Source organism: Pithys albifrons, chromosome 11 (genome assembly GCF_047495875.1).
Source record: "Pithys albifrons albifrons isolate INPA30051 chromosome 11, PitAlb_v1, whole genome shotgun sequence".
NCBI classification, from domain to species: Eukaryota; Metazoa; Chordata; class Aves; order Passeriformes; family Thamnophilidae; genus Pithys; species Pithys albifrons.
The window spans coordinates 6,204,964-6,230,205 of record NC_092468.1 but is presented as its reverse complement, the minus strand read 5'-3'; the positions used below and the strand labels follow the sequence as shown (position 1 = coordinate 6,230,205).

General features: G+C 48.1%; 1 protein-coding gene across 1 annotated transcript; it reads left to right on the top strand.

Annotated features, from left to right (window-relative positions):
- The first annotated feature begins 265 nt into the window (after positions 1–265).
- ITM2C (integral membrane protein 2C) lies at positions 266–25,170 on the top strand. The gene is made up of 6 exons (XM_071566371.1): positions 266–453; positions 15,296–15,433; positions 17,363–17,551; positions 17,849–17,959; positions 21,555–21,705; positions 22,957–25,170. The coding sequence occupies exons 1-6, from the start codon at positions 334–336 to the stop codon at positions 23,046–23,048; spliced, it is 801 nt and encodes a 266-aa protein (XP_071422472.1). The 5' UTR covers positions 266–333; the 3' UTR covers positions 23,049–25,170.
- Positions 25,171–25,242: the final 72 nt, after the last annotated feature.

The following is a 25,242-nucleotide window of genomic DNA, read 5'->3' as shown; positions in this document are numbered from 1 at the left end:
TGTGTTATTTTGCTTTTTCCCCTTTGCTGGCCCGATTTCAGCAGTGCTACTGGCAGGACCCTGATGCCACAGCACAACCGGAGGGTCCAAGGGACGACTGGCTGTGGCTGCAGGGGCAGCTCCGGGTGTGGGTACCAGGGGCGAACGGGGACAGCCCCGGGGGTGCCGCAGCCGGGCAGCCCCCACGGGCAGCTCTGACCTCCCTGCCCGCCGTTCGGGGCGGCTCTCCCCTCTCTCCCGGGGGCCGCCGGGGGCGGGCACGGCGCGGTCCCTCCCCGGGGCGGGGCCGGGCAGGGCCAGCGGCGGCGGAGCGGGTGGCGGCGGAGCGGGGCCATGGTGAAGATCGGCGTCCAGCAGCCGCCGGCGGCGCTCAAGCCGGACAAGGAGAAAGAGAAGGAGAAGGCGGCGGGGGGCGATGGCACGGCGGGCGCGGTGCTGCTGCCCCCGGGCGCCGTGAGTGGGGCGGGGGCGGAGCGGGGCTGGGGCGGGGAGGCACCGGGACAGGTGACCGGTCCAAGGGGGGTGGTTCATGGGCAGCCGAAGTTTGCAGAAGTGGGGAGGGCATGGGTCAGGGCAGCGGCACCGCTGCGAGGGGCTGCCATCCTCGGACACCGGAGTGATTGGGCAGTGCGGGCAGCGGCATCAGAACTTGTCCCTCTGGGTGGTTTGGCCTCGGGGAATGTGATTTGGGGTCGGTCAATATGGACGGATTTAAAATTCTGGCGCCTCTGAGGGCTTAGGGTTGGCGTGGAGAAGAGGCAAGTGGAGGGAAGCGGGAGGTGCTGGAGGAAGATGAGAAGCGAGGGGCCAAGAGCACGCACAGATGCTTTGCGGATGGGAGTTGACGTGGTGATGCTGAGCTACTGTGCTGGCTTCATGTGGTGGGGAACGGGGAGAGAAGCACTGCTGCCTGTGGAGGCTGGGACCCTGCCAGGCTCAGGGGAGCGAAGGTGCTGGTGCGTCCCGTGCGGGTGCAGAGCACGGCTGGGGCCGTGGGGCGGAGTTGTGTGTGCCCCGTCCAGGCTGCGAGCCAGGGCAGGTGCAGTCGGGCAGGGCTGTGCCCAGGCCAGGGTGGTACAGCAGGTGCCCTCTCAGGGGCTGGAAGGTGCAATGGACACTGTTGTGTTTGGCTAGGAGTTGGCTGTTTCTGAAGTCTCTTCCGCTAGAGAACCGCCAGCTTGCCCCACTGGGTCAATACCACACTGCACAGTGTGGGCGTGTTGTCCTGAGCTGGGCCTGACCCTCAGCGTCAGGTCTGCCTTGTTATGGTGCTTCCATTTCAGAGGAGGAGACCTAGGTGGCATTTCTGTATTCCTCATAAACACCCCAGGACCTCTGTGGGTTTGATCATTTATTAAACCCTAACATCTCCCTGGCTCAAAACATTATGGGGCAGCTGCGGTTCTGCTCTGTTCCTGCAGCAAATGCAGTGTCCTTCCTGATGTGCCTCTCCGAGTGAGTGGGAATTACCTGCCCAGGAGAGCTGCTCTGCAGCTGGGCCTTCAGGAGACTGCTCAGTTCTGCAGAGGGTTCAGGGAGTCGTATCTTAATGATCTCTCCTGTCATGCAGGGATGTGCTCGCAGCTCTCAGCTGTGCTGTCAGGGTCTGAATGTGCTCAGTCTGTCATGGTTGCATCTATTAATCTAACACATAGGAAGTGTATAAAGATCTGTGATGGGGGAAGCATGGCCAAGTGTCACCTCTTGGTGATTTCCTGACTTTATATTGCCTAATTATAAAGCAAGTGGTAGGTTTTTTCCCACCTTTGATGTCCACCCCTGAAAGTTGACGATCACACTGGACTTCCAGCTCATTCTGCCATTCAACCATTTCCACAGCAAGGACCTTAATTCTTCTGCTGATCCTGCATGAGTTCAGGCTAGATCTGTCTTCTTCTTATGAGTGCTGTGAGAAAAGGAGTTTAAAAATTAATAAAATAAAAGTAACGGAAGCTTATTTCTATCATTAGTGCTGCCAGATCCCAACAATGAAAATTATTCTGATTCAGGTCCTGCCAGATGAATGAAATTGGCTTAGGTAGCAAATAATAAATTTTGGGTTCTTTTTGTTGCCTTGGGCCTTTCTCTGACTCCTGGAAGGCACAGTGGTGTTCTTTTAAGCCCACATGAGCTACAAAGGAACTAAAAACATGGATTTAGAACAAAGACTCTTCAACAGTCTCTAAATTCCAGCAGACAGACATGTAAGAACATCAATATAAGACCCATGAAATAAGGGCAGGAGTGAGTTGCAGTAAGTCAGTGCAGCATGAGAGTGTCCAGGGAGCAGCGCATCCGCTGACATCAGATGGCCTTTTCCTGATGCTGTTTTTCAGGCTATCTATGACACTGGATTCTTTGGTGTAGTTTGTACTTAGCTGAACCATGATTGGTTGTTAAACACCCAGCTTGTGGGGTTGGTCTTTCCATAGCCAGGCTCTCTTGCCATGCTCGCCCTCCTGCTGCCAATAAATTCTGTCTGTGTGTGTCTTTCTCTAGCTGCCTTGCAGCAAAATGGCATTGGTGACATGCAAACAAGATGCTCTGCATTCCTCTCCTCTTTGATCTCATAACTTCAATCCTAGTGATAGGAGCCAGAGCTGGGAAATGATTCAGCGGCAGCTTCCGCAGCCTGTGAATTTTGGCAGGTGCTCCGTGAAAGCAAAGATGCAGCAGGCAAGAGGATGTCTGTGATGCTAATGTGTCCTGAAAAGTAGTAGGTGAGGAGTCCTGACAGCAGGCTCACATGTGCTGAGCCTTGTTTCTCCCCTGTGCATCTCAGTTTGAATCGGAAAGTATGTGCAATTTAAGCTCTTGTCAGAAAAATCCACATAATTTTGAGACCCTTGCAACATTTTAAGGAATTATAAAAGAAACAGTCTTGTTGTCATTAGTAGGAGCTGTGGGGATGTATCAGCCTTGAGCAGAAGGCAGTTGGAGATTATGCAGCCAGTAAAATAATTCATTGTGTTCATTGGCAAAATTCTTTTCAGATGCAAAGTAGTATTTAGTGAGTTTTAATTGAACTCAAGATTTATATACATATACCTATATATGTATACATACACTGTGCCTTTAACTGCTCTGTGAAGTATGGTCCTTGCGATTGTGATTGATGGAACCAAGTGAAACTAATGCATTGGAGCTCTCCAGTCAAAATTTGGTTGGGTTTTTTTTTGACTGATTATAGGGGGAGCCCCCTGCACTGAGCTGGGTGTGGACTGACGGTCAGAAGAGTTCCGGCACAGCAGACATCAGAAGGCTCACAACTTAGGGAGTTTATTCAAGATAGATTAACAGACAGTTCTCATAGCTCATAGTAGAAGAAGTTAGTTCATATTACATCAGTAGATCTAGATCTGACTCACTCTCACATCCTAGTAAATCTCTCTCTCACGCACTAATGTCCACACCTTTTATGCACTCTCCCATCCATCATGCCAACACATAATTGGTTAACCAATTCACCTTGCATACACCACAGCCTCTCATTGGTCACAAGCCACCACACACATACTCCAGGTAGCTCTGTTCTCTTTAAGGTAGAGCTCCAAACAACTTTCATTAAGGGATGCACTTACACTCACCCCCAAAGCTGATTCCCTCTAATACTACCAAGTTATTCAGCGGAGGCAGCGCAAGAGCCAGAGGAGAAGGGGTTTCATTAAAATCTTCTGCTTCACCAGGTGGAAATGGTAAATCCTGGAGGAAGGAGGCACCTCTCATCCCCCTCACACTGTGTGGAGCAGACACTGCCCAACTCTCCATGCTGCTGGCCCGTTGTGCATCCTGCCTTAGAGCTAGTGCTGCAGGACCAGGATGGTTTACAGTCAGTGGGAAGACATCTCTGTGATCTGGGGACTACTTTCCCAGAAACCTTTGGGGAGAGGAAGCAGAGAGCAAAACCTGTTGTCCTGCCTCTGGGACAGGCTGTGGTGAGACAGGGCAGTGTCTGCTCAGCCTGTGGCTCAGGTCTGGCTGGTAGCAGAGAAGCGCTTTATGGGTGAAGCAGGAGACTGGGAGAGCTCTTTCCATACTCACAGGCCTGGCAAGCCCACTGGAAGCACCTTGGCAGTGGCTCATCAGCCTGGGGGCTGCAAGGGACTTTCCGGGGTGCACACAATGGTGTCTGCTGGGTGCGATTGATGTTCTGTTGTTGGGTGGTTGCAGTAATACTAGGCTTTGGTTTTGTGCCTTTCATCCCATCTGCATGTTCCCAAAGACTTGACAAGACTCAGTGGTCTTTGGGTTGCACCCTTCCTAGTTGTATGGAAGAGTTTCCCGCAAGGAGCTGCTTCCTGCCTGGCACTGGATCCATCCAACCCTTCCATCTCTCTGTGTGGTCTCTTTGTAGGCTGCACCTCAGGATGATTGTTTGGTGGGTGTCTCAGCCTCTTGGCTGCAGGACCACCTTCCCTGGAGGGCTGAGCTGCCCCAGCCTCCTCCTTGCTGCCTGCCCAGGGATGCAGCAGCAGCTCCCACAAGTGATGTTGCCCTGTTTAATAGAAATGAAACTCATGGGGGACTGTTTTCCCTGAGAGATGTTTGCCCCTCTGGTGCCCAGGACACTGTCTTTTCTGTGGCTGCCACTGCAAAACTCCCCAGTGAGGAGCAGGTGTGCTGTGGATGTGGAGCTCTGAGCAGATTGTTTCACTGTGGGGCTGTTGCTGTGTCCCTGCTCCCCTGCCTTTCCTGATGCTCAGGCTGCACAGTGAGCTGGGACTGGTTCACACCTGCCTGAACAGGCCCAAGAGGACAAACTGTGTCTTCATAGAGGCAGTAGGTCAGCACAGGGCAAGCAGCAGTGTCACTTCTGGCCTTCTCAGTGGTACCTGTGCATTAGGAACAGTGGTGCTCCAGAGCTGCGTTCCAGCACAAGTGGCAGGTGGAGGAGCAGTGGCTCTTGCTGGGCACGTGAAGCAGAGTCACGCCAGCTTGTGGAAGCTGCTGTGCCAATGCAATGCTGGGTTTTGTGAGCGACTTCCTTGCAGGATGCTGTGAGCTGTAAGACAGATGGCAAGGGAAAGAGATGTGAGGAAAAGTCTTGTAAACAGGCTTTTTCACAAAGCAAGCTGTAAATTCAAAGAGAGGGAGAAAAACTAGTTGGCAGCGATGTGGATTGATTATGCTCGTGGCATGTTTGCAGGCTTGAGTCCAGGCTTGATGTTCCTGAGCTGCAGGTGTTCTCTCCATTCTGAAGACTTGATTTAGGGATCTGAATATGGCTGATCCTGTTGGGGCTGATGTTCAGCTTCCAGCAGTGAGGAGCATGATGAGCTTAAGCAGAAAACCTTGGTCAACAGGGGCTGAGACAAATCCCATCACCTGGGGACTGGACAAGGCCTGTTGATGTTCATCATTAGCTGTCTCCAGCTCCAAGATAGAGATGGACCTTAGGATAATGTTGCCAACTCATGTTGAAACCCTTTGTTTTCTTCCCCTCCTGTAAATCCCTGTTAGAGAAAATATTAACTAATTGTGCAGCCTAGCTGAAACTTGTATAATCCCCTAGTTAACGTATGTTACCATAACCCTTCCTCCTTATTAGCATGTCCTGCCTGCGAGACTCTTAAATTGCATGTTGTTTGTTCAATGAAATATTCCAGTTTTTACCCCTAGACTGGGATTGTTAGTTTTTAGACTCTTATGGATCCTAATTTGAAGAAGCAGCCTCCTGTAACAGAAAGCATTCCTGACCTTTGCCCAACCCTCCTGTATCCACGTGGGTTGAAGCGATGACTTCTTTTTGTGTCCTGTATGGAGTCGTCAGCTTAAAAGAAGCATTGTCATTGGTTCCTGGTTCTCTGTGGTTTAGGGATACTTTAGAAGCAGAGGAAAAGGGCTGAATTGGAAAAAAAAATCCCTCTGCACCCTTACAGGATCTGCTCTAATGAACTACTAGACATGAGTATCTTACCAGACTCTGGACATGAATATTTGATATTCCAGCTGAGCATGACAAAGGACCTGGCTGAAACTGGTGGAGGGATTAGGATAGAGAATGTCTATTCTGGGCAGAAATGTTATAAATGTGACTGAATTTTGAAACATGGAGCTGTCTTTCACCAAACAGATCTTGTAATGTCTGTCTGGAGGTGTGTTCTCCCAAAGCTGGAGGAGAGGTGAAGCCAGTGCAGCTTTATATGTAGGTGCACCTTACATGGGAAGAATCTGTTCTGTTTACCTGCTTTGGGAACAGCTTTTTTTTTTTTTTTGGCAAAGCACAGAAAATCAAGAAATAGGAGAGTTACAAAGGGGACAAATGAAGCCAAAGTAAGTACAAGACAGAAGCTTTGCTGCGTACATGGCATATGTAGGTCCTTTGCATGGGACAGGAGCCTCCACGCTCTGCTGGAAGGAGCTCTGTGCTGTGCAGTGGTCAGGCAATGCTGGCTTCACCCTGTTGGTGCAGTTTGCTGTTTGGGGAGAGGTGGCCTGGCCAGGTGTGTGTGGCTGCTCAGAGGGGAGGAGCTGAGCACTCTGGCCAGGTCTCGAGAGATAGAGCATCTAGGGAGGATGAGGTGTTTGTCCTACCAAATCTTTGCTCATTAACAATTTTACAAGAGATAGAAAAGGCATTTTCACTTCTGGATGGGTATTTTCTTCCCAAGTGTGTGGGAGCGTAGGTATGTTTTGGATTTTTTTAATGCCAGTGTTACCATTTGAGGGAGGACAGTGTGAGGGTGTTGGTTTTTTTAACTCCTCTCTACACTTGATTTTCAGAGTTGTCTTCCTTACTGCCTTGCCCTACCTACCTTTGAAGCCAGTTTCAATAACAAAGAGGAGGGTAAATTTGCCTGCTCTTGCTGTTGTTAAGCTGGACACCATTTCTTCCAGGTGAATTTTCAAGTGTAGGATTGACTGTCAGAGTTTTCCTACGCTATTGCTGGGAGAGATAATCACTGTCAGTGTTCTGAAAGGGAGCAGTGACTTCATTTTATGGTGTGACACTGTGTGAAGTCCTGATTTTAAGGGAAAAGGTAAATGCTATAACCTGAAATCTGGTTCCTTGTAAAGGTGATTCATCTGGAATTCCAGGAAAATGTGGACTCTGACCACTCTTCTGGGAGTGAAAAGTACAGATTTATGGCTGTGATTCCCTCTCCTGTCTGAAGAACCAGCAGATGGCAATACCTTGGCTGTTCCAGCTTGTAAGCATCTTGGGCATGGCAGTGTCCTCTTTTCTCCCAGCCTTTTGGGAATCAGTCATGTCCCGGAAGAGTGAGGTGAGACAGTGATGGCTTAACTGGCCACAGCCATTTCAGCAGTACTTGGCTTGCTCTTGGTGAGACCCAGAATGGCTAATTTGACCATCTCTGCCAGCCTGACTGTAGAAGCTCAGAGATAGGTGCTGTAATTTTAATCTGTCCACATTTTTGCACCCCAAAACTTGCCAGGTATGAAGCTCCATGGAGGAAGCAGTGGTTAGAGCCTAGTGGTGGTGTTCAAGTGAGTCCTGTGCCCAACTCTTACTCTGCTGTGGTGCTTCATTAAAATCCAAAGCCATCACTGACAGTGAAAAACTGCAAGTGAAATCATGTGAAACCTTTTGATGTGTCTTTTCCCTGTCACATTTTCCTTTGCCTCTCTTGAAAAATCAGCCTCTAGTTCTCTTGGCTTGAGCCCAGGGCTCGCTGAGCTGCTTTGCGGGTTGGAAGGTGGGTTTGTTCGATATTGGAGCAATGGTCAGGCTGCCCAGCCATTAGTGAAGGTGGAAGCAAGCAGACTGGGTTTGGTAGCAACTTCCCTTCAGCTGGGAGGAGAAGGAAGACCAAAATTCACCAAGAAAAAGCTGAAGGCTTTTGGCATTTCCTTACCTCAGTTTCTCAGCATTCCTCAATATTTTTGGTAGTTGTTAAAGGTCTTTTAAAGAGGTGTCTGCTCACCTGAATATGTCTTTACCTTTGAATCAAGTCTCTCTTTAACTTTGCCAGCCTCTCACTTTAAGAGCTTCCCCTATTCCCAGAGCAGCACTCTGCTTTGCTCTTGCTTGAGCTGCCTTTTGTCTTTAACAGCTTTGAGACCCAGTGCCAAAGCTTAACCTCCATTCTTCTCCTGGGGAAAATTCCTGTTCTTTTAATGCCACCTCCCTCTTCAAGGGTGCAGAAAAAAACCCCTGGCCTTCATATGGCTGTGCTTTCTCTTTCCCTCTCCCAGGTGAGGTCTGCCCAGGTGCTCCAGAGCCTTTTGGCAGTGATGTTGGAGCTGCTCTGTGGCAGGGACTGATTTTCCTCATTGTCACAGTGAGTGGCATTGGATTTCTGGAAATCAGGCCACGTTTATCAGACTGTATTTTGGCAGTCAGGCTGTTAAATGCTCAGGTTGGGACATTTTTTTGCCTCTTCATAACAGCTGTTTATTTTCTCTCTGCCTGCCTGTCTGTTCAACATGAGATGCGCCTGGTAAGAATAGCCTTATTTTTATAAGGGGCTTTATTGGCTCTGCTAATGCTCTGAATGGTTTTACTCCTGGGAAAGAGGAGAGAGAGGCTGGAATCATTCCAGATGGAAGTTGTTGTGCCTCTGCCAAAAAAAAATAATAAAAAAAATGTATGGAAATGAATTCCTCACCCTTGTGCAAAGAGGGAGGAGAAATAGCCCCTTAGTTCCAGAAAGGGAAAGAAAAAGGAGAGAAGAGGGGGATTTATACCTCTCTTTCTGACAAGGGAGAAGGAAAATATGATTACTGAGTGCTTAGGAGCTCCCACATGCTAGGCTGCATTTTTAACACCCTGCTGTCTTTGTGGTATAGCAACAAAGCTGGGGGTTTTAATTAGCCAGTGGTTGGTTTTGATATTCTGATTTCCAGCTCTGCAGAGTGACTCCTGAGGCAGATGGCTTTGTTGCTAGTCATGTGCTGTGGTGTTGTTTAAAGGTGTGATTAGATTCGTTTATTGTAACCTTTTTGCCTTTGGCTGTGATAGTCTCTTAATTACAGGCTTGGTTTGGGTTTTCTTTTGCTTCCAGGCATCTTTGGAGCCCAGAAGCCATCAGTTGTATTCTCTGTGGAAGGCCTGCACAAGCACTGCTCAAATAAATACTGTGTGGAGGGGCTTTGGTTACCTTGGAAACTGTGTGCCATATATGTGTGTGTGTGTGTGTATTTCTCTCTGTCCATGCATGCACATGTTTTCTTTTCTGACCTAGAGCACCAGAAATTCTTCTCAATCTGGAATGTCTCTCCTTCCGAGTGTGCGCTCCTTCAGAGGCCTCTCTTTGCAAGTGCAGAGCATTGGCCACTGTGGCTCTGCCAGGATGATGGCTCAGGCACTCCTTTCCTCTTGGTGTCACCTGGTATTTCTCCTCATTTTGCTCCCTCTCCTCTCTCCAAGCATGACTGCTCTTGAGGACAGGACTCATTTTTTGTTCATCTGGCAAAAGAGGCTTTTTTGGAGTGTGGGTGGTGCTTTGGTGGATGCCAAGATGAACTGCTTTTGCTGTGATGTTTTTCACTCTCTGATTCCTCTCCTTCTCGTCTCCCTTCATCTGCCTTTTCCTGGTGTGTAGTCTCTCACTTTCCATCTCCAGAGCTATAGCTTGGCATGGGCTCCACTCTGGAATGCTGTCTGGCCATCCCAACTCACTCTGGCCATCCCTTGGGGCCCTTCACCACTGAGCTCCATTGTGTCTGAACTCCTGAGTGTAGGATTGGTTGTCTCTGGGAGACAAGTCTAGATTTCTTCACCCTACCATTTACCCTACCAAGTCCCCAGTGCTTTTTATGGAGCAGAGCCATGCCAATAAGGACGTACAGGAGGCAGGGATGCTGCCTGTGGGGTAGATGGATGAGAGGGTTTTGCCTTGTGTGCAGGAAGAGCAGTCTGTGTTGGTGCAGACATGGCGGTCGCTTTCCCAAGAGGTGACTCTCCAACCCAAGCCAGCATATCAAAGGAGAAGTCAGTCCATTCCAGCTTACACCAACAGTGGTAGCATTGCAATTTTCCAAAAGGTGGCTGTGGGTTTTTTCCACCTGAAGTCAGTGGAGGTGCCACTGATGCAAGTCCTTACATTCTGTAAAGCAGTAACTGATTTTGCCGTGAATATGGGACTTGATGTGCTGGAGGTAGAGACCTTGAGCTGATTTTTTTTCTTGTCCCATAGTCCATATTTGCCTTTGGTTACTAGAAATGAGGAAACAGCACATTGAGCTGGATTTTCTGATGTGAGTTTCTTAAGTTTTGAGCTTGCATCCTTTGAGGAAGCCATTGCAGTGCCTGTAGTTATGTCAGGATGTCTAACATTGAAAGCTCAGGCTGCTGCTCCCTTCAAACAAACAATGTCCCAGAGAGGGATGACACATTTTGGTGCCTTTCAGAGAGCATCCTCCCAAACCACATCCCTTTGCATCACATTGCTATGCAATGCCTTCCTCTTCTCACTTGTCAGTCTTCAAAATCACATCTACTATTTTTGGTCACCCCACACTTCTTTTCCTGTTGAGGGTGTATATTCGAGACACTTGTCCCTGTTTGTCAGGCCCTGCTATACCTAAAACGAAAGATTTCAAACCTGTGTGTTTCAGAAATGCAGGAAAAATGGTGTGTGGAGGACTCAGAGCTGTTTGCAAAACTGGAGAAGCAGAAAAGTGCCCTGAGCCGAGCCCATCTCTGTTAAGGCAGAGTGTGGCTCGGGAGGGATCAAGGTGTTACATGACACCTCAAATTTTCTCACTTCTGTCTTCTTCTGCAAGGGTGATGAAGGAGAAATAGAGTCAAATTTCTATTTTTATAACCTGCTGTATTAATGAGAAATACCAAGGCAGCACCTCCCTGGGTGTGGTTCTTGTTGCCCACTCCTGCTGGTTTGTGTGTCCGAGGGCTCAGTGCTGTGAGGTCAGAGGGTTGGCTTGGCAGTGCCCTCAGCAGTGCCCAGCAGCCATTGATGGTTTCCCTGTTCTGACTCACTGTGACTGTTGAACTTGGTTCCCATACCTTTGACCAGACATTGTGCCTGTATAGCACAGTCAGGCTACATCTCTCCTACTATTCCTTAGCTGTTCAGTAACCAATAGGGATAACGGAACACTAGCAGTTTTCATCATGTCTTCAGCAAATCTAAAGTTCTGAAGAAAATCCACAAAGACTGAATTAATACTTCCCCCCTCCCTCAGGCTACTGTCAAGCCTTCTCTACCAAATGGTCTGTGTCATCCTTCCATCCTCTCCCATCTGCGTATCTGCTGCTGTGTTCTGTTCCTTCAAGCCAGCAGGGCACTGCGTCGTAGTGAAGAGCCTGTTTTATCCAAGGAAAGGAATTCCTTTTTATATTCCAATATCCTGTCTGCTGCTGGGCGCTGGGTTGAGTGTCTGAAAGCAATCGTGCCTGCAAACTGGAGCCAAGTCAGCATGTCTGGTTGCTCTGGCTTGTGTGTGGGGCTGCCTCTGTCCCTTCCCAGTGGGATGAAGTATTAGCAGAACAATGCCTGTCAAAAAACCAAGATGGGCAGGTACTCTCCTTGGGAGGGGAATGCTTTCCCCCATTGCCTGTGCAGAGGAAGAGCAAGCTGTGCCTTCCTATCGGGTTGCACAGAGGAAGGAGCTCTGTCCACTGCCTCTTCCAGTCTCTCTACTGGAAAGGGAGCTGGCCCAGCCCTTTCTGTAGGGTCAGCAAAGTGGCAGCTTCTGTTGCCTGTGCATTGCTGAAACGTGGTGGTGCCAAGAAAAATGGAGCAAAGAAAGGATCATTGCATAGAGTGGCAGCGTTTCCCTACCTTGAAGTGACAGTGGGATACTCTGCAGAGCTGTGGATCTGTCTGTGCATCCTCCCAGTGTGCACATCTGTAACTCCTGGACCATGGACCTTGTGCTCTTCTGCCACTGCTGTTGCTTTTCCATCTGTTCATGCATGGTGAAGCAAATGAATGTTTGTCTTTTGCACAGCCCAGAGAGAGGAGGAAGGACCTAATGTTGATTTTTGTGCAAAATGTGCCCTTCTGTTGGAATATCATGTTTAAAACTATGGAGAGAGGAAAACCCATTTGCTAAGCTGAAATACTTGTCCCTGCCTCTGTCCAGGGTGTTTTTGACCTCAACCTTTCCCCTTTCTCTTGGCCAAAAAAACCCCAGGCTTGATCAAGTCAGAAAGTTAGTAGGATTGCTTGTTGCAGGCCATGTGTCTGGTTAATGAATTCTTCTGGAATATTGTTAAATGTCTGGTGAACATGCAGCATTTTAATGTGTTAATATTTTGATTTTTCTCCATGCATCTGTTCTTCAGGAAAACCCTGCTGCCGAGTCCTTTTCCCTGTCAGCAGAATTCAATGGAGACCATCCCTGCTGCCAGATCCACAGTCTGCCGTGCAGCATGAGCACGGGGCACAGTTTGCTTTGCTGGTTGGTCCTGGGGGTCTTTCTGGCAGGGGTGGCTTTCCTGGTGCTTGCTGCCATGACCACCTGGCTCTCTTTATGCTAAGGCTGGCTTGGGGGAGACCTGCTCCCTTGCTGGGCAGCCAGGCCTTCCTACAGCAAGAACAGATGGAAATCTGCTGCGATGGATTTCCTGTTTTTTAAAATACCCACATTTCTCCTGCAGGGAGCAGCCATTCTGCGGGAAGGAGGTGCTTTGCAGCATGAGTAGGACAGGAGCCTGTGAAAGAAGCTTCTTGGATTTTTCCAACAGGGTGGAGATTTGTTATCCTGGGTGAAGAGCTGTTAAAGCAGGCTGTGCACTGGCTGTCAGCACTGAGAACGCCTCCAGCCTGAAGCAGAGGCACTGGCTAACGTAGCTGCTTTTAAATTGTAATTTACTTACAGTGACAAAGGCTGGTGGCCTTTTCATCTGCTGGGTTGGAAGATGGAGGTGCATACTTTAGTGTTTTCCAGGTGATTTTTGTGCAGTGTTTTGCACAACTGTGGTTAACTGTTCCCCTTTGCCTGGCTGGCAGCATTTTTAACCTCAGTGCTTTAATTTCTGCTCCATCAGAGGGGTTGCTGTTAGTTGTTTCTTTCCTTCATCAGAATTTGAATTTTTGTTTGAGGTGTTTTTCCCCCTAGTGTTTAATAACTTCTCCCAGGGCAAAGCTCTGCTTTGTTTCTCCCACCTTCTCCCAAAATGCAAAGCTCAGGTGTTTTTCCTGAAGCCAGAAATGCTTTACAGGGAGCAGAACTCATCTCCTTTGGCAGTGAGAGGTTGGATGCCTGCTCTAGCAAATAGTAATCATGGAGGGCTTATTTCCCCCTTCCTACCATTCTCCAAACAGCTTTTCTTAGTAGTGGGATAATTTCCCCCCCTTTGAGTCGCTGTGTCCCTGTGAACCCTCTCTCCAAGCCCTCCATGGACTTATCACTCCCGGCTCACCAAGGAAGGGAGCAGTGCATTAGCCCTGGCACATTTGGCATATGGTTCACTTGCAGAGCATTAAACATTTTCTCAGCCTTGCTTTAGTGTCAGTAGCAGGAGATCTTTTCGTTCCTCTTCACTTGCACTGTCTGCGCTCCTTCTCTGATGACAAGTGTCTGGAGAAAGCTGTTTTGGTGAAACACTTGACATCTAGCATGACTTTCCTGTCCTAGCAGTTCATGTCAGAGAGCCTTTAAACTTTCTCTAGTAATGTGATTTTTTTTGTTTCTTTTTTTCTGTTCTCTGTGGCTTGCCACAGTTGCTGCCCCTTGTCTGCAAAAGGAGAGAAAGGGAAAGATTGGAAGTGAACTTAAAATGTGATATTTTTCAGCTTCCTCTTCCCTTTATTTGCTGGAGGAGTAGCAGCAAACTGATTACACTAGTCCTTCAGTGTAGGAAGCTGGAGGTGAACAGAGGCACTGTGAGTCTTTCAGCAGCTGGGATGAAGGAGAAATAAAGATAGATTAATTTCTCCTGGAGGTGTACTGGAATTGCAGCTCCCCCAAAGCAATTTGGTCTTTACAGTTATCAGTCTGAATGTGGCTAGGAAAAAAACAACTATCTGGAGCAGTCTGTGCTGGCTGGGAGTGGAGCAGGTGACAGAGGGGCTGCAGGATCCTGGCTCTGTCCCTGTTCTGCCCCTCAATGGAGGCAGGGGAAGGGGGTGTCCCTACCTGGCAGGGTCCCCACGAGTGCCTCAGGGATACTGGGGTGTCCTGATCTTGGGGCAGCAGTGACACCTCCAAGCCTGGGGCTGAAGTGTTTCAGTAAGGGCTGCTCCAAGACAGGGAAAGGGGAGAAAGGTGTTTTCTACCAGCTCTACTGGGCAGAGTTGATCTGATGCCACCAGAGGGTGGCAGGGACCCAGGGGCATCTCCCCTTGGGGCTTCAGCACCTGCACCACCCACAGGAGTTTGGCCATGTTACCCTGGAGAGACATCTCTTTCTTTAAGAAATGATGCATCTTAGAAATGAGAGGCCGTTGTTCATCACTAAATCTGTTCCTCCTGTTCACAGCCATGGAGAGAGTGTCTTTCCAATCAAAAACCTATGTGAACTGCACAGAGTTCTCCCTGCAAAAGCCCTCCCTGGTGCCTTTCTCCCCTCCCTGCCTGCTCTCCTGAGGGCAGCTTTCAGCTTTTCTGTGTGGAAACTGGGGCATCTCTGAACCAGCTTCTTTCATCTGCTTTTGAAAGGCCTTACATCCTCCTGCTTAAGATTTTGAGGGGTTATTTTTGTGGTAAAAACAAGAGCACCATAGGTTGGGATGAGTGATCTCCCAGGAGGTAACCCTGCCTTTGCAAGGCCCTCCTTTTTCAGGGCTATAACAAGGTAAGCAGGATACTGTCTGTATGGATTGGGCTGCACTCTATAAAAGGACAGATATGTTTTATTTTGATGCTCTGTGTATATTCCTGGAAGGTGTGCTGAAATGTGTTTAAAAATAAAGTTGAGATCAGCTTGATGTGTCAGCTCATGCCAGCAGGGCCAGGAGATACCTCTCTGCGACCAGTAATTTTCACCCCAAAAATTTCCACTGAGAAATTCTACCCAAACTGGCAGCATTTCCACCAACATTTTTGAGTATAAATATATAAATGCTGTTACATTCAGTAGCCAGGAACTCTTAGTTCCTGATTTCCCTTTTGGTTTTTTTTGGTTAATCTTTATCACCCACTGAAACAGAGCTTGGCTTTGTTCTGAACTGTCAGTGGGAAGCAGAATATGCACATGTGTGTGTATGTTCTCACATAGGTATGTTTTTTTACATATCTATAAAAATAGATATGCCTGGGGCAGGGAAGGGGGTGCAAATGTACACGTGTTTTACGGTTGCCAGATGTGAAGTTGCTTTGCAGGATGGTGCCTTTCTTTGTCACACACCAGGACCCCGTGTGTGACCCGTGTGCTGGTCTGTGCCCCTGCAATGTGCCCATTGCTGTGCTCTGTGTCTGGCAGGAGGAGGCAGCTCCCGCCGTGCAGGGCCGGAGGTCATCGCTCAGCGGGCTCTGCTACCTGACCATGGGTCTGCTCGTGCTGCTCCTGGGCCTGGTCTTTGCGTCCATGTACGTGTACAGATACTTCTTCATCACCCAGGTAGGACTCAGGTGGGAAGGACTTTTGGCTCACCAAAGGCAGCTGTCACTCAGACAAGCTGCTCCAGCCTATGAGAGGTGGTGATGGGTTTTTTGTTGCCCTGCACAGGCAAGGCATTTCTTAAGTGGCAGGCTCAGGCTCACCTCCATCCCCACTGCCAGGAAGGACCTTCCAGAAATCCTTCTTCCCCTCCCTTGTGACTTTGTTTAGCCCTTTTTTTTTTTAACCTGCATAAAAACATCCTGCCAGTTCTACCTTTTAAACCCAGTCACTGCTGCCAGGGCTAGGGCAGTCTGAAAGCGTGGCTTGCTGTGAGAGGAGAGCAAGCCTTGGGAGAGCAAGGGAGAGCACAGGCAAAGGAACAGCTTTTTGCTGTAGGTTTTGTGGGCTCTGGCACAGCAAAACTCTGTAGGAGTAGTAAAAATAGGTGCTGCTATTAATAAAGAAAGCAGAGAAGTAAAAAGTAAGTAGGAGATGGTACAGAACATGAGCACTCAACCTCCATTAAATTCAGCACCTTTTCTGCCACAAAGTCTTTGCAAAACCTGGCCTGGCTGAGGTGCTAGGCTGGCAGCATTGTGTTGGGTCAGAGCAGGGGGAATGAGACAGGGCAGAGCTGCTTTTTGAGGAGGAAATTGCTGAGCTCTGGTTGCTGACTGTGTAGCCAAGAAACCCCAAAGCACTGCTTTGCACTGAAGCCCTCATTTTGCTCTGGAGTGGCTCTTAGTGAATGAGTTCTCCCAGGACTGCTGCTGCCTTCATCTGTGTAGCCAGCACTTATCCACTCAGCAATATAGTCTTTTTATAAACTCCTTTCCCCATAAATTTCTGTGCTGTCAAATTAATTTGCAGTCTTTGTTTCAAGAATCATCAGCACTTTATTACCCATTCTCATTTATACCTGATCTGGAAGCCCCATTGCAGCTGTGGGGCTGCTCCTCCCCACACACACTGCTCTGTCAGTGTGATCACACCCTGTTGCAAGGCTTGTGCTGCTGTCGTTTCCTCAGGAGGAGAAGCCCTGGCACTGAGGGGAGGTTGTTGACCCAGTTATGACAGCACTCAGCCCATTCCCTGGTCAGTAACCCCTTTGGACTGTGCTGCACAGCTCTGAGAGATGCCCACCAGGCCACTTCGGGGCACCTGGTGTCACCCTAACTGCCTGTCTGTGATACCAAGTGGCAGCTTATATCCAGTCACATGGGAAAGCCCATTCAGCATGTCAGAGATGCTTTGGAGAGCAAGGCAATGGGGCCTTCGTGTCGCAGTATCCCATGGCTGCAATTTGTCCCTGTGGTCCTCATGCTCTAACGTGATCCCTCACCCTGCATTAGCTTTCTTGCCCACAGCTTGTGCTTCTGGAGAATCATGGAATGGTTTGGGTTGGAAGGAACTTCAAAGATCATCTAGTTCCAACTGCTCTGCCATGGGCAAGAACATGTTTCACTAGACCATGTTGCTCAGAGAGCAGCAGCTCCAGTTTTGCTGCTAGGCAAAGCTGCCTCGTTTTTCTGCATTTGGATCCAAGCTGCTGCCTTTAGAAATGATGCTCTGCTCACCCCAACCTTATATGCCTTCTGTAGAAAAATGCAGTTACTGGAAGCCATGGCTGTGGAGGGATGGGAACAGTCTGGTTAGGAAATTTAAGAGTGTGCAGGTGCCTTTGTGAATTATTCCTTGTGAAATCCCAATGGGAATTCTTTATTCCTTTTGGACCTGGCTAGCATGAAGCGAGATGTGGTCATTTCACAAGGATGTCTTGTCTTCATCAAAAATGTTCTCTGGTAAAAAGACTGATTATGAAATATCTTTAAGCATCTGTTTGTCAAGAGTGTTTTACTCAGTATGGGTGCATTTCTTCCTGTGTTTGCTGTAGCTGGGTGTGGGGTGTGGGAGTTTTGTACCCCTGCCTGGATCTTGTCCCCACAGCTGCCCCGTGAGAGCGTGTTCCACTGCGGGGTCCTCTACGAAGACTCGCTGTACTCGCCCTTCAAAGGGCAGCTGGAGCTGCATGAGGACGTCAAGATTTACATCGAAGAGAACTACGAGCAAATCAACGTCCCAGTGCCTCAGTTTGGAGGGAGTGACCCTGCGGATATCATCCATGATTTCCAGAGAGTAAGGAGCTCCTGGGGGCGTAGCCTGGCACTGATCTGGGTGCACCACCACCATGGTCATGGCCTGGCACTGTTGCTGTTGTCACACATGTCTGTGGTGATCTTATTACTGAGCTGTCCTGCCCAAGGCCCTCTCTGTGTTCTTCCAGCCTGTTTGACTTGCTTGGTAGGGAGGTCCTTGGACAGGTTTGTTTAAATCACTTTCCCCTCTTCCCCACATTCCCTCTTTTCACCCATTTTTACAGTCACATTCCATTGCAAAAGGCTCAGTTCCTTAATTTCTGTGCTTGGAACGCAGGGTCTGACGGCTTACCATGACATCACGCTGGACAAATGCTATGTCATCGAGCTGAACACCACGATTGTGATGCCCCCTCGCAACCTGTGGGAGCTGCTGGTCAACGTGAAGGTACAGCTGCAATTCTGCTTGTTTTGCATATTTTCCTTGAGTTGGCTTGTGGGTGCCAGCTGGAAGCTCATGGGAAATCAAAACTGCTGTGTCTGGGGAGGCAGACAGAACTGAGTCTGCATGTAGAGTGAAGGCTTCAACAGGTTTAGCTGAAATACTAATTTTACAGACAGCAAAGTAACACTGGCATGATGATCAGCCTGACCAGGAGACACAGAAAAGCTGCAGATTCCTTCCCTCTGCTGTAGGAATCAAGGAAAAGAAAGAAGAAATTCCCTTCTTTCACTCTTGCTGTGGTTACCACTGTGGGTTGGCAGCTGCAGAGCTCTCTGTCCTTTGGGGAGTAACAGGTTTTCAGCTTCCACCCATTTTCTGGGGGGAATCGCTGCTGCCCTCCCTGCTGTGCTGCAGTACTGGACATGGGCTCATGCAGTTGTGCTCACAGCCAGCATTAATTTGGTTTAGCATCAGCGATTTTGTTCAGTTCAGAAGCCTGTGCTGCCATTGCAGTGACTATTGTAAAACAGAGTACTCTTTAATCTTAACAGCAGGAAAAAGGCACAGGATTTTTCAGACTGCAGAAGGTACATATCTGTCTCAGTCTTCCTGCAGGTAAAGCAAGGCACTGAGCCTCTTCTGTGAGGGTCTGTTTAAAAGAAATGGGAAAAGAAACCCAATGGAACTTCCACTCTTAAACTCCCTTTGCTCACTTGCTGCTACGTGTGGTGTGGTGGACTCTGGAGGGGTTAAGCTCAGAGACAAACAGTTATGCCTGGAGAGATGCCTGATCTCCAGTCCTTGTCAAACTCCCAGTTTGTTTCCCAGCAGTCTTCACAGTTTCATGCACTGTGACCATCTGGCAAATGTGACGGAAACCCCACTGGGGTACAAGACATTTACTTACAACTCACTCCAGACCTGTCACAGCTTCCGGCTGTGGCAGGTGACCAGTCCCTCGGGTAGAGGGAAATGGAAAAGGAAGGATTACACAAGATGACAGAAAAAACTTGGAGACTGGGAAAGTGGTCACATCTTAAAATAACAGATACAAACTCACAGTCAATGAAAATTATGCATGGTCATTGAATTTAAAAAGGGCATAACAGTACTTAAAATGTTCTTATGTGCTTGAAGAGCCCAAAGCAGATGTGGGTTTAAATAACTTCCTGATTATTGAGATGGGCAAGTGTCCACTCTGCCTGTGGAGGTTTTAACGTGCACCTTAGAGACATTCTTTTAAAGTGTTCAACTTGGTACTGAGCTCAGAAAAAGTTTCTCACCATGAGGACAGTGAAGTAGTGGAACAGATTGCTCAGGGAGGTTGCACTGCCTCCTTGAAATCCTTGAAGTTTTTCAAGACCAAATGGGATAAAGCCCTCAGGTCCCTTCCCCACTGTGAGCCTGTGATCTTCATGGCCACAGGTAGGGCCTTGCTGGTCAGGCAGAGAGGTCAAATTCCTTCCTAGTGCAGGGCCCTTCAGGACCTTACGACTTGCCCTGCTGCTCAGAAGTGCTTCTGTTTGGATGCTGGGTAACCTGTGTTGGTCCTTGGACTTGAAGACTTCAGCCTTCTCTGAATCTCTGAATCCGGTCAAGTCCCTAATGAATGAGACTAACTTCCAGATGAAAGTTTAGTTTTGGAGTTGTTCAGTGCCTGCTTCCTGTTTCTAGGGCCAGACCTCAGTCCAGCAAGTAACACTGGTGGTTTCCTCCAGCAGGCTGGGACAGCACGGGGGGTTGGTGACCCTCCTCTGCCCTTTCCTTCCCAGGCAGTGTGGCTGCCATGTGCCCTATGCCCATGTGCCTTGTGCCTGCTCTGCAGTCCCTGCTGTGTGGGCATGGCTGTGCCAGACTTCACCCAGACCCCAGTGTCTGCACTACCAGGCCTTTTGTGTCTGATTTTATGCCTGTAAATGGCAGCTCTACTGCTTTTTGGTGGCTTTGTTCTGTTCAGTGAACAGGCCTGATCAGTGTCTGAGATAAAAGGATGGAGGGATGCCCTCCCTGTACAGCAGCAGGAAGTTGGAGGTGACCCAGTTAAATGATGGATGGTCCATACCTTTTGCAGAACACAAGATGCTCAGAGCTTTAACTTTCTTGGCAGAGAATTGAAAGTATCATCGTTATTGCACAGTCCAGCAATGGAGGAGTGGTGATTCCCACTTCACTTGCCAGAGCTATTTAATTCTGAAACAGTGAAGAAACTGAATTGTGTGCTTGTGTCTGTCTTTATGCCCTCTTGCCAGGTCATGGATATCGTAACTCCTGAGCCCCAGCCCTGGCTGCTACATGACAGCTCCTGCCAGGAACTGCACGTATCACGTGACCTCTCTTGCATTCTCCCCCTGAGAATCAATAATTGAATTTCTTACAGAACTGTTGTGTTAGTGTAGTACAAACTTCCACTAATAGCCTAATCCTCCAGTGTTAGGGGACAGCTTTATCGATCCAGTAGGCTGTGCCAGCACAGCAGCACAGCACCAGGTTCACATAGTGTGTTTCCAGGTATGTCTCTGTGGAGATAACCAGTCCTGGGGTGGAAACTGGAGAGGTGGTATATGAAATGGTGCTGCTGTTCCTTGCTTGTCACCTTGATCATACTTATACTGGCTTCAGGTCTGATGGTTCTTTTATTTCATTGACTGTTCTTAAGCAGAAGGGACCAGAAGTGAGTCTTTGCTTCATGGCCTGGTTAGCATCTAATCTGCTCACAAGTGTCCCCCAGCCAAAGCAGTACTGGTAACACAGCTGTTTGTTGCCATAGCGATGCCCAGAGAAGCAAGATGCCCCGAGAACCTGGGAATAGGTGTGCAGAGAGTCTCCAGTGCTGAGCTGATAACTTTCACCCAGGGAAAAAGGTGGCCTCCATCCCTGGGGTGCTCCCAGGCACCGTGTTTTCTCTGTCCCTGTTTTTTCCATCCCCTGGTGGCTTTCTGCCATGTTCCCCCACCCGGCACCTCACTCATCACCCTGGTCTTTACAGTGGCCTCCACTTCAACAGCAGGGACGTTGCTGCCTGCCCCAAATGTTCCTGGGACAGTGGAAGTGTGCTGAGAGCTCACATTCCTCTGAATGTGGTGCCCATGGCCCATCTCTAGTCCCTGTTCTTGTGGGCAGTAAGGGCAGGACATCATTGTGGCTGTGCTGAGTGGACCAGGGAAATTCCAAATGTTGGAATGTGAGCAGGGCTAGTGGTTTTGAGTTTTGCCTTTTGAAGTAAATGGAAAATGCACATTTCAGTGGAGTTCCTGGCATTTTGTCTGGGCTTTGATCCCTCTCCAGATGGGTTTGTTGTGCTCTCAGAGTAAAACTTTGTGCATCCTGCTTTAAAATTTGGGTTAGTTTATAACAGGGTTGATCCTACACTGACTTCATCTGCTACGTGACCATTCCATTTTTGGATCTAATCTGGTTTGTGTGTCCTACACAGACAGGGAAGCACATTAGTGGCCTCAGTGAGTGAAGTTTGAGCATCCCAAACAGGGAATTTTCTGCCGTTTGGCTGCCCATGGCACTCTGTGTGAGACAGCTCTGTTCAAGGAGGAGATTGTGGCAGTGTCTGTGCTTTATTTTGGTGGAAACTGTGTCGTTTCAGAAAGGGACATACCTGCCTCAGACATACATCATCCAGGAGGAGATGATCGCCACCGAGCATGTCAGTGACATGGAGCAGCTCGGCTCCTTCATCTACCGCCTCTGCAGCGGCAAGGAGACCTACCGGCTGAAGCGGCGGAGCGCGAGGAGACGTGAGAGCCTTGCCTTCCCCTCACTCACTTCTCTCCCCCATCACAGTCATTTGAGGGCTGGTTTAGCCATGCTGGCCTTTTCATGCCAAGAGGGGGTTCCCCCTGTTGGTGTAAGCTTTTGAGGTGTTTCCCATCCCATTCATCTAACCCCAAATCTGAGGTGATGCTGCTGCAAATGGGTGCTGACTGCTGTGTCTGTCAAATAGAGACATTGGGAAAATGGCTGCAGGAGCCAGCAATTCATTTACATCTGGGCTCCTGGGGCTGAACTAATAGCAGTGCTGTTGGGAACTATTTGGAAAATTTCCCTAATGGAGGTACCCTCTTCAGTGGCAGCTATTCAGAGCAGATTACATCTGCAAATTGGCTTTAATTAATTAAGTTCCTAATAATATGGAAAACGTTGTGAAAAGGGAACATTGGACTGTGTTAAAATGATTTTATGGAAATCAGCAATATGTATCTTATATACAAATGGTAATATTGCTGCAAAAAGCTCCTTAATATCAGTACTTGTGTTTATTTGGTTTTAGATACTGGTGTAAAGGCTCACCTGAAACATGAGTCTGTAGTCAGTTTGAGCTTGGGTCTCTGGGAAGGCTACAGAAGTCACCATGGCTGTGGGTCGTGGTGCCTTCCCAGCAGGAGCTGCTCTGATGTGCAGGAGCTGTTGGCACACTGACTGCTGCTCTCGTGGAGCGCTGACGTGGTCCTCCTTGTCATCAGGGCACCACTGGATTTGCTGAAAGAGAGGAGTGGCTGTCTGGCAGAGCAGCCTGGATTTGAGGTCCTGCAGTTTAAGGGCATGGGGAAGCATTACTTCTCTCCCAATAGGAGCTGAGGCCATAGCAGGATCAGTGTGTGAAGGGATATAGGCAGCCAGAGGGGAAGTGACTATTTTAAGGCCTCCTTGGCTGCATTCTGGGCTGTGCTTTGTACCAGCCTGTGGCTTCTGCTGGTTTTTTGAGGCTTTCCTGTCTCTGATGTAACACTGAGATGTTGTCAGCTGAAACCAGCTGTTTCCTGGTGACTCCCTCAGCCCGTGGCAGCTCTCAATGCAGACCTATGGCCTAGAGAACATGGCTTTTCTTCCAAAGACCAGATAATGTTGCTTTCCACATGTGCTGTGGTTGTTCCTCCATCTCAGTGTTTAGCAATTGTATCCATCTGTTTTCCTTCCCCTCCTTGCTTCAGTTCTTAGAGATTATCATTTGTTCAATCTCTTCTCTCCTCTCTTTCAATCACTTCTAGGTATCAGTCGACGCGAGACTGGAAACTGCCATCGTATTCGTCACTTTGAAAACACTTTTGTGGTCGAAACTGTTATCTGCCAAAAGTCATGAGCCACTCTCCAGATGTAACCTTCCTTGGCTTTGCTTGCACACACATGCTCTCAGCCCTCTCTTTAGACATGGTAATCTGGCTACTTTTTATACTCCCCCCTGGCTTGTGCAGCTCTAACCTCCTGGGTTCATTGTGGCCTCTTCTCTCACTGCTACCTACCCAAGACATTTGCTGGGCTTAAATTTACACAGTGGTCAAAGATAGCCTGGGAGTGGAGGCAGCTTCTTCCACACACCACAGGATGAGTTCTCTTTTGTGGTAGAAGGTAGAAGGGATTGTTGAGAAATAAGTGCTCTTTTCCTATCTGAGCAATTTCAGTCTGGAATAGTGCTCTGAGGCTGCCTTGGCACCAGGACAGGAGGAGGAATATGCACAGGAGGAGGATTGCCATTTTGATACTGATGTAATTACCTAAAATCTGTAAGCAGATGCACTTAGGAGGAGAACAGTTGTGAGGCTACAGAGGCAATTTGGAATGCTCGGCAGAGGGAAGGTTTCTGCCCAATCATGCTGTGGTGGTCCCAGCTTGCTTGGGACCCTTGAAGAACAGATTTTCAAACACTGAAAGTAGCTGCTATGTGTTGTTTTTATGACTGGCTCCTGCACTCACCTGTCACCTCATCTCCTCCTGAACATGGCTCAGTGTGACCCACTGAGCAATGCAGGGTGTCCTGAGGAGTGTTCAGGATGGGCAGAAGGACAGGGTAAGTAGAGGTGTATATTTGATGCAAAGTGCCAAAGCCCCATTGATATGCCATCTATAGGCTGTGGCTGCAGGTGGAGCCCTGTGTCTGTCCTGGCCAGCTCTGCTTGCTTGGAAGGGTGAATTGTGTTCACAGGGGGTCTGTCTGCCTTAGTTGCCAAGATCCCAAGTGTGTGCAGATGGGGTGTCATGCCCACATACCAAGTGTCAGCAGCAGAACTGGGAGTTACTGGCAAGTGGAGAAGCAGATTTTATGATTTTTTTTTAACAGTGTGTGTATTCTTGTATAACTCTTCTGATGAAAGCTGTTTTGATAGTTATTACTGTAATCCAGCTGTGTATCACATTATCTGCAGGCACCATTGTAGTACAGATATTGATACAAGGCAAGATTCAGCTGATCAATATATGGCAGAGAAATTGAACAAAACTGCATTTCTATTGATCATCAGACAGAAGAATTGCAGAGTAATTAAATATTCTTCCCTCTGTTCCATAAATATAGTTAAAACTAATTAGGTTCTTGAAATGCAGGCAGTTTTTTGGCTTGAAAGAATGGGGCGAGTTTCAACTTGGCACATTCTTGTTAATTGGTTTCCAGCAAATCTGGACTTGTTCACCATCTGTTGAAATGAGCTTGTTGTTTTTGAAGAGGAAGAATAAAGTAAGTGCAAGTACAATCATTAACTCAGCAGAACCAAAAAAAAGTGAATATATTTTGAACGTTAAAGTTATAATGCTATGAGTTAATTATGTGAAAACAAAACAGGATCTCAGAATGGTCATGTAATATAATAGGGAATTAGCATGTCCTTAGAGGCTGAGAATTTATTTTTTTATATAAACATAGTCAACTATAAACATTAAGTTCTGACTAGAAGAGGATGACACTTTGGTTTCATTGTGCTTCAAGCTTGATGTAAAATGAAGAATTATGTGCACTTCATGTAGAATGGTAAGGAAGGTTTCCCCCTGCCAGAGGGGTGTTTACTTCTCTAGCATTGTTTTTTTCCAGCGGTAACTTGCTGTTAGCCCCAACCTTTAACTGCCAAGAAGATGACAAGAAGTGGGTCAGAGAATTGGTTCACTTAATGGAAGTGCTGCAAACTGGTAAATTTAAGCCCTGTGTTTCTGTTCATTTCTAGAAACCTGAGCCTGCACTCAGGTGAGCATACAGACCTTTTTCCCCTTCCTTCTGATTCTGCATGATTTAACTGGTCATTGAATATGCTAACTGTGCAACCCCGCAGCTGTAAGGACAAACCTTGGTTCTTTAAGGTGAACTAATGTGGTCACTGTTTCATAGGATGAGAATGCAGTTGTGTAGGAAGAAAACTTGAGATGCTTTGTACATTTTGTCTGGTAGGACTCTTACTTCTTAGGAAAACCCATGGGATAATAAAATCTTTTACCTCTGATATGTAAACTGTGTGTTTGTTTGCAATGAGAAGCACATGCTCTCCTCGAAGCTGTTGCTCATGGGAGGCAGC

Bases quoted from the DNA above. Each gene is read 5' to 3' on its own strand.
- ITM2C (XM_071566371.1), top strand. From the start codon at position 334: ATGGTGAAGATCGGCGTCCAGCAGCCGCCGGCGGCGCTCAAGCCGGAC. The intron at 17,960-21,554 runs GTACAGCTGCAA...GTGTCGTTTCAG, and splicing joins AGCTGCTGGTCAACGTGAAG to AAAGGGACATACCTGCCTCA. The intron at 21,706-22,956 runs GTGAGAGCCTTG...AATCACTTCTAG, and splicing joins GCGGCGGAGCGCGAGGAGAC to GTATCAGTCGACGCGAGACT.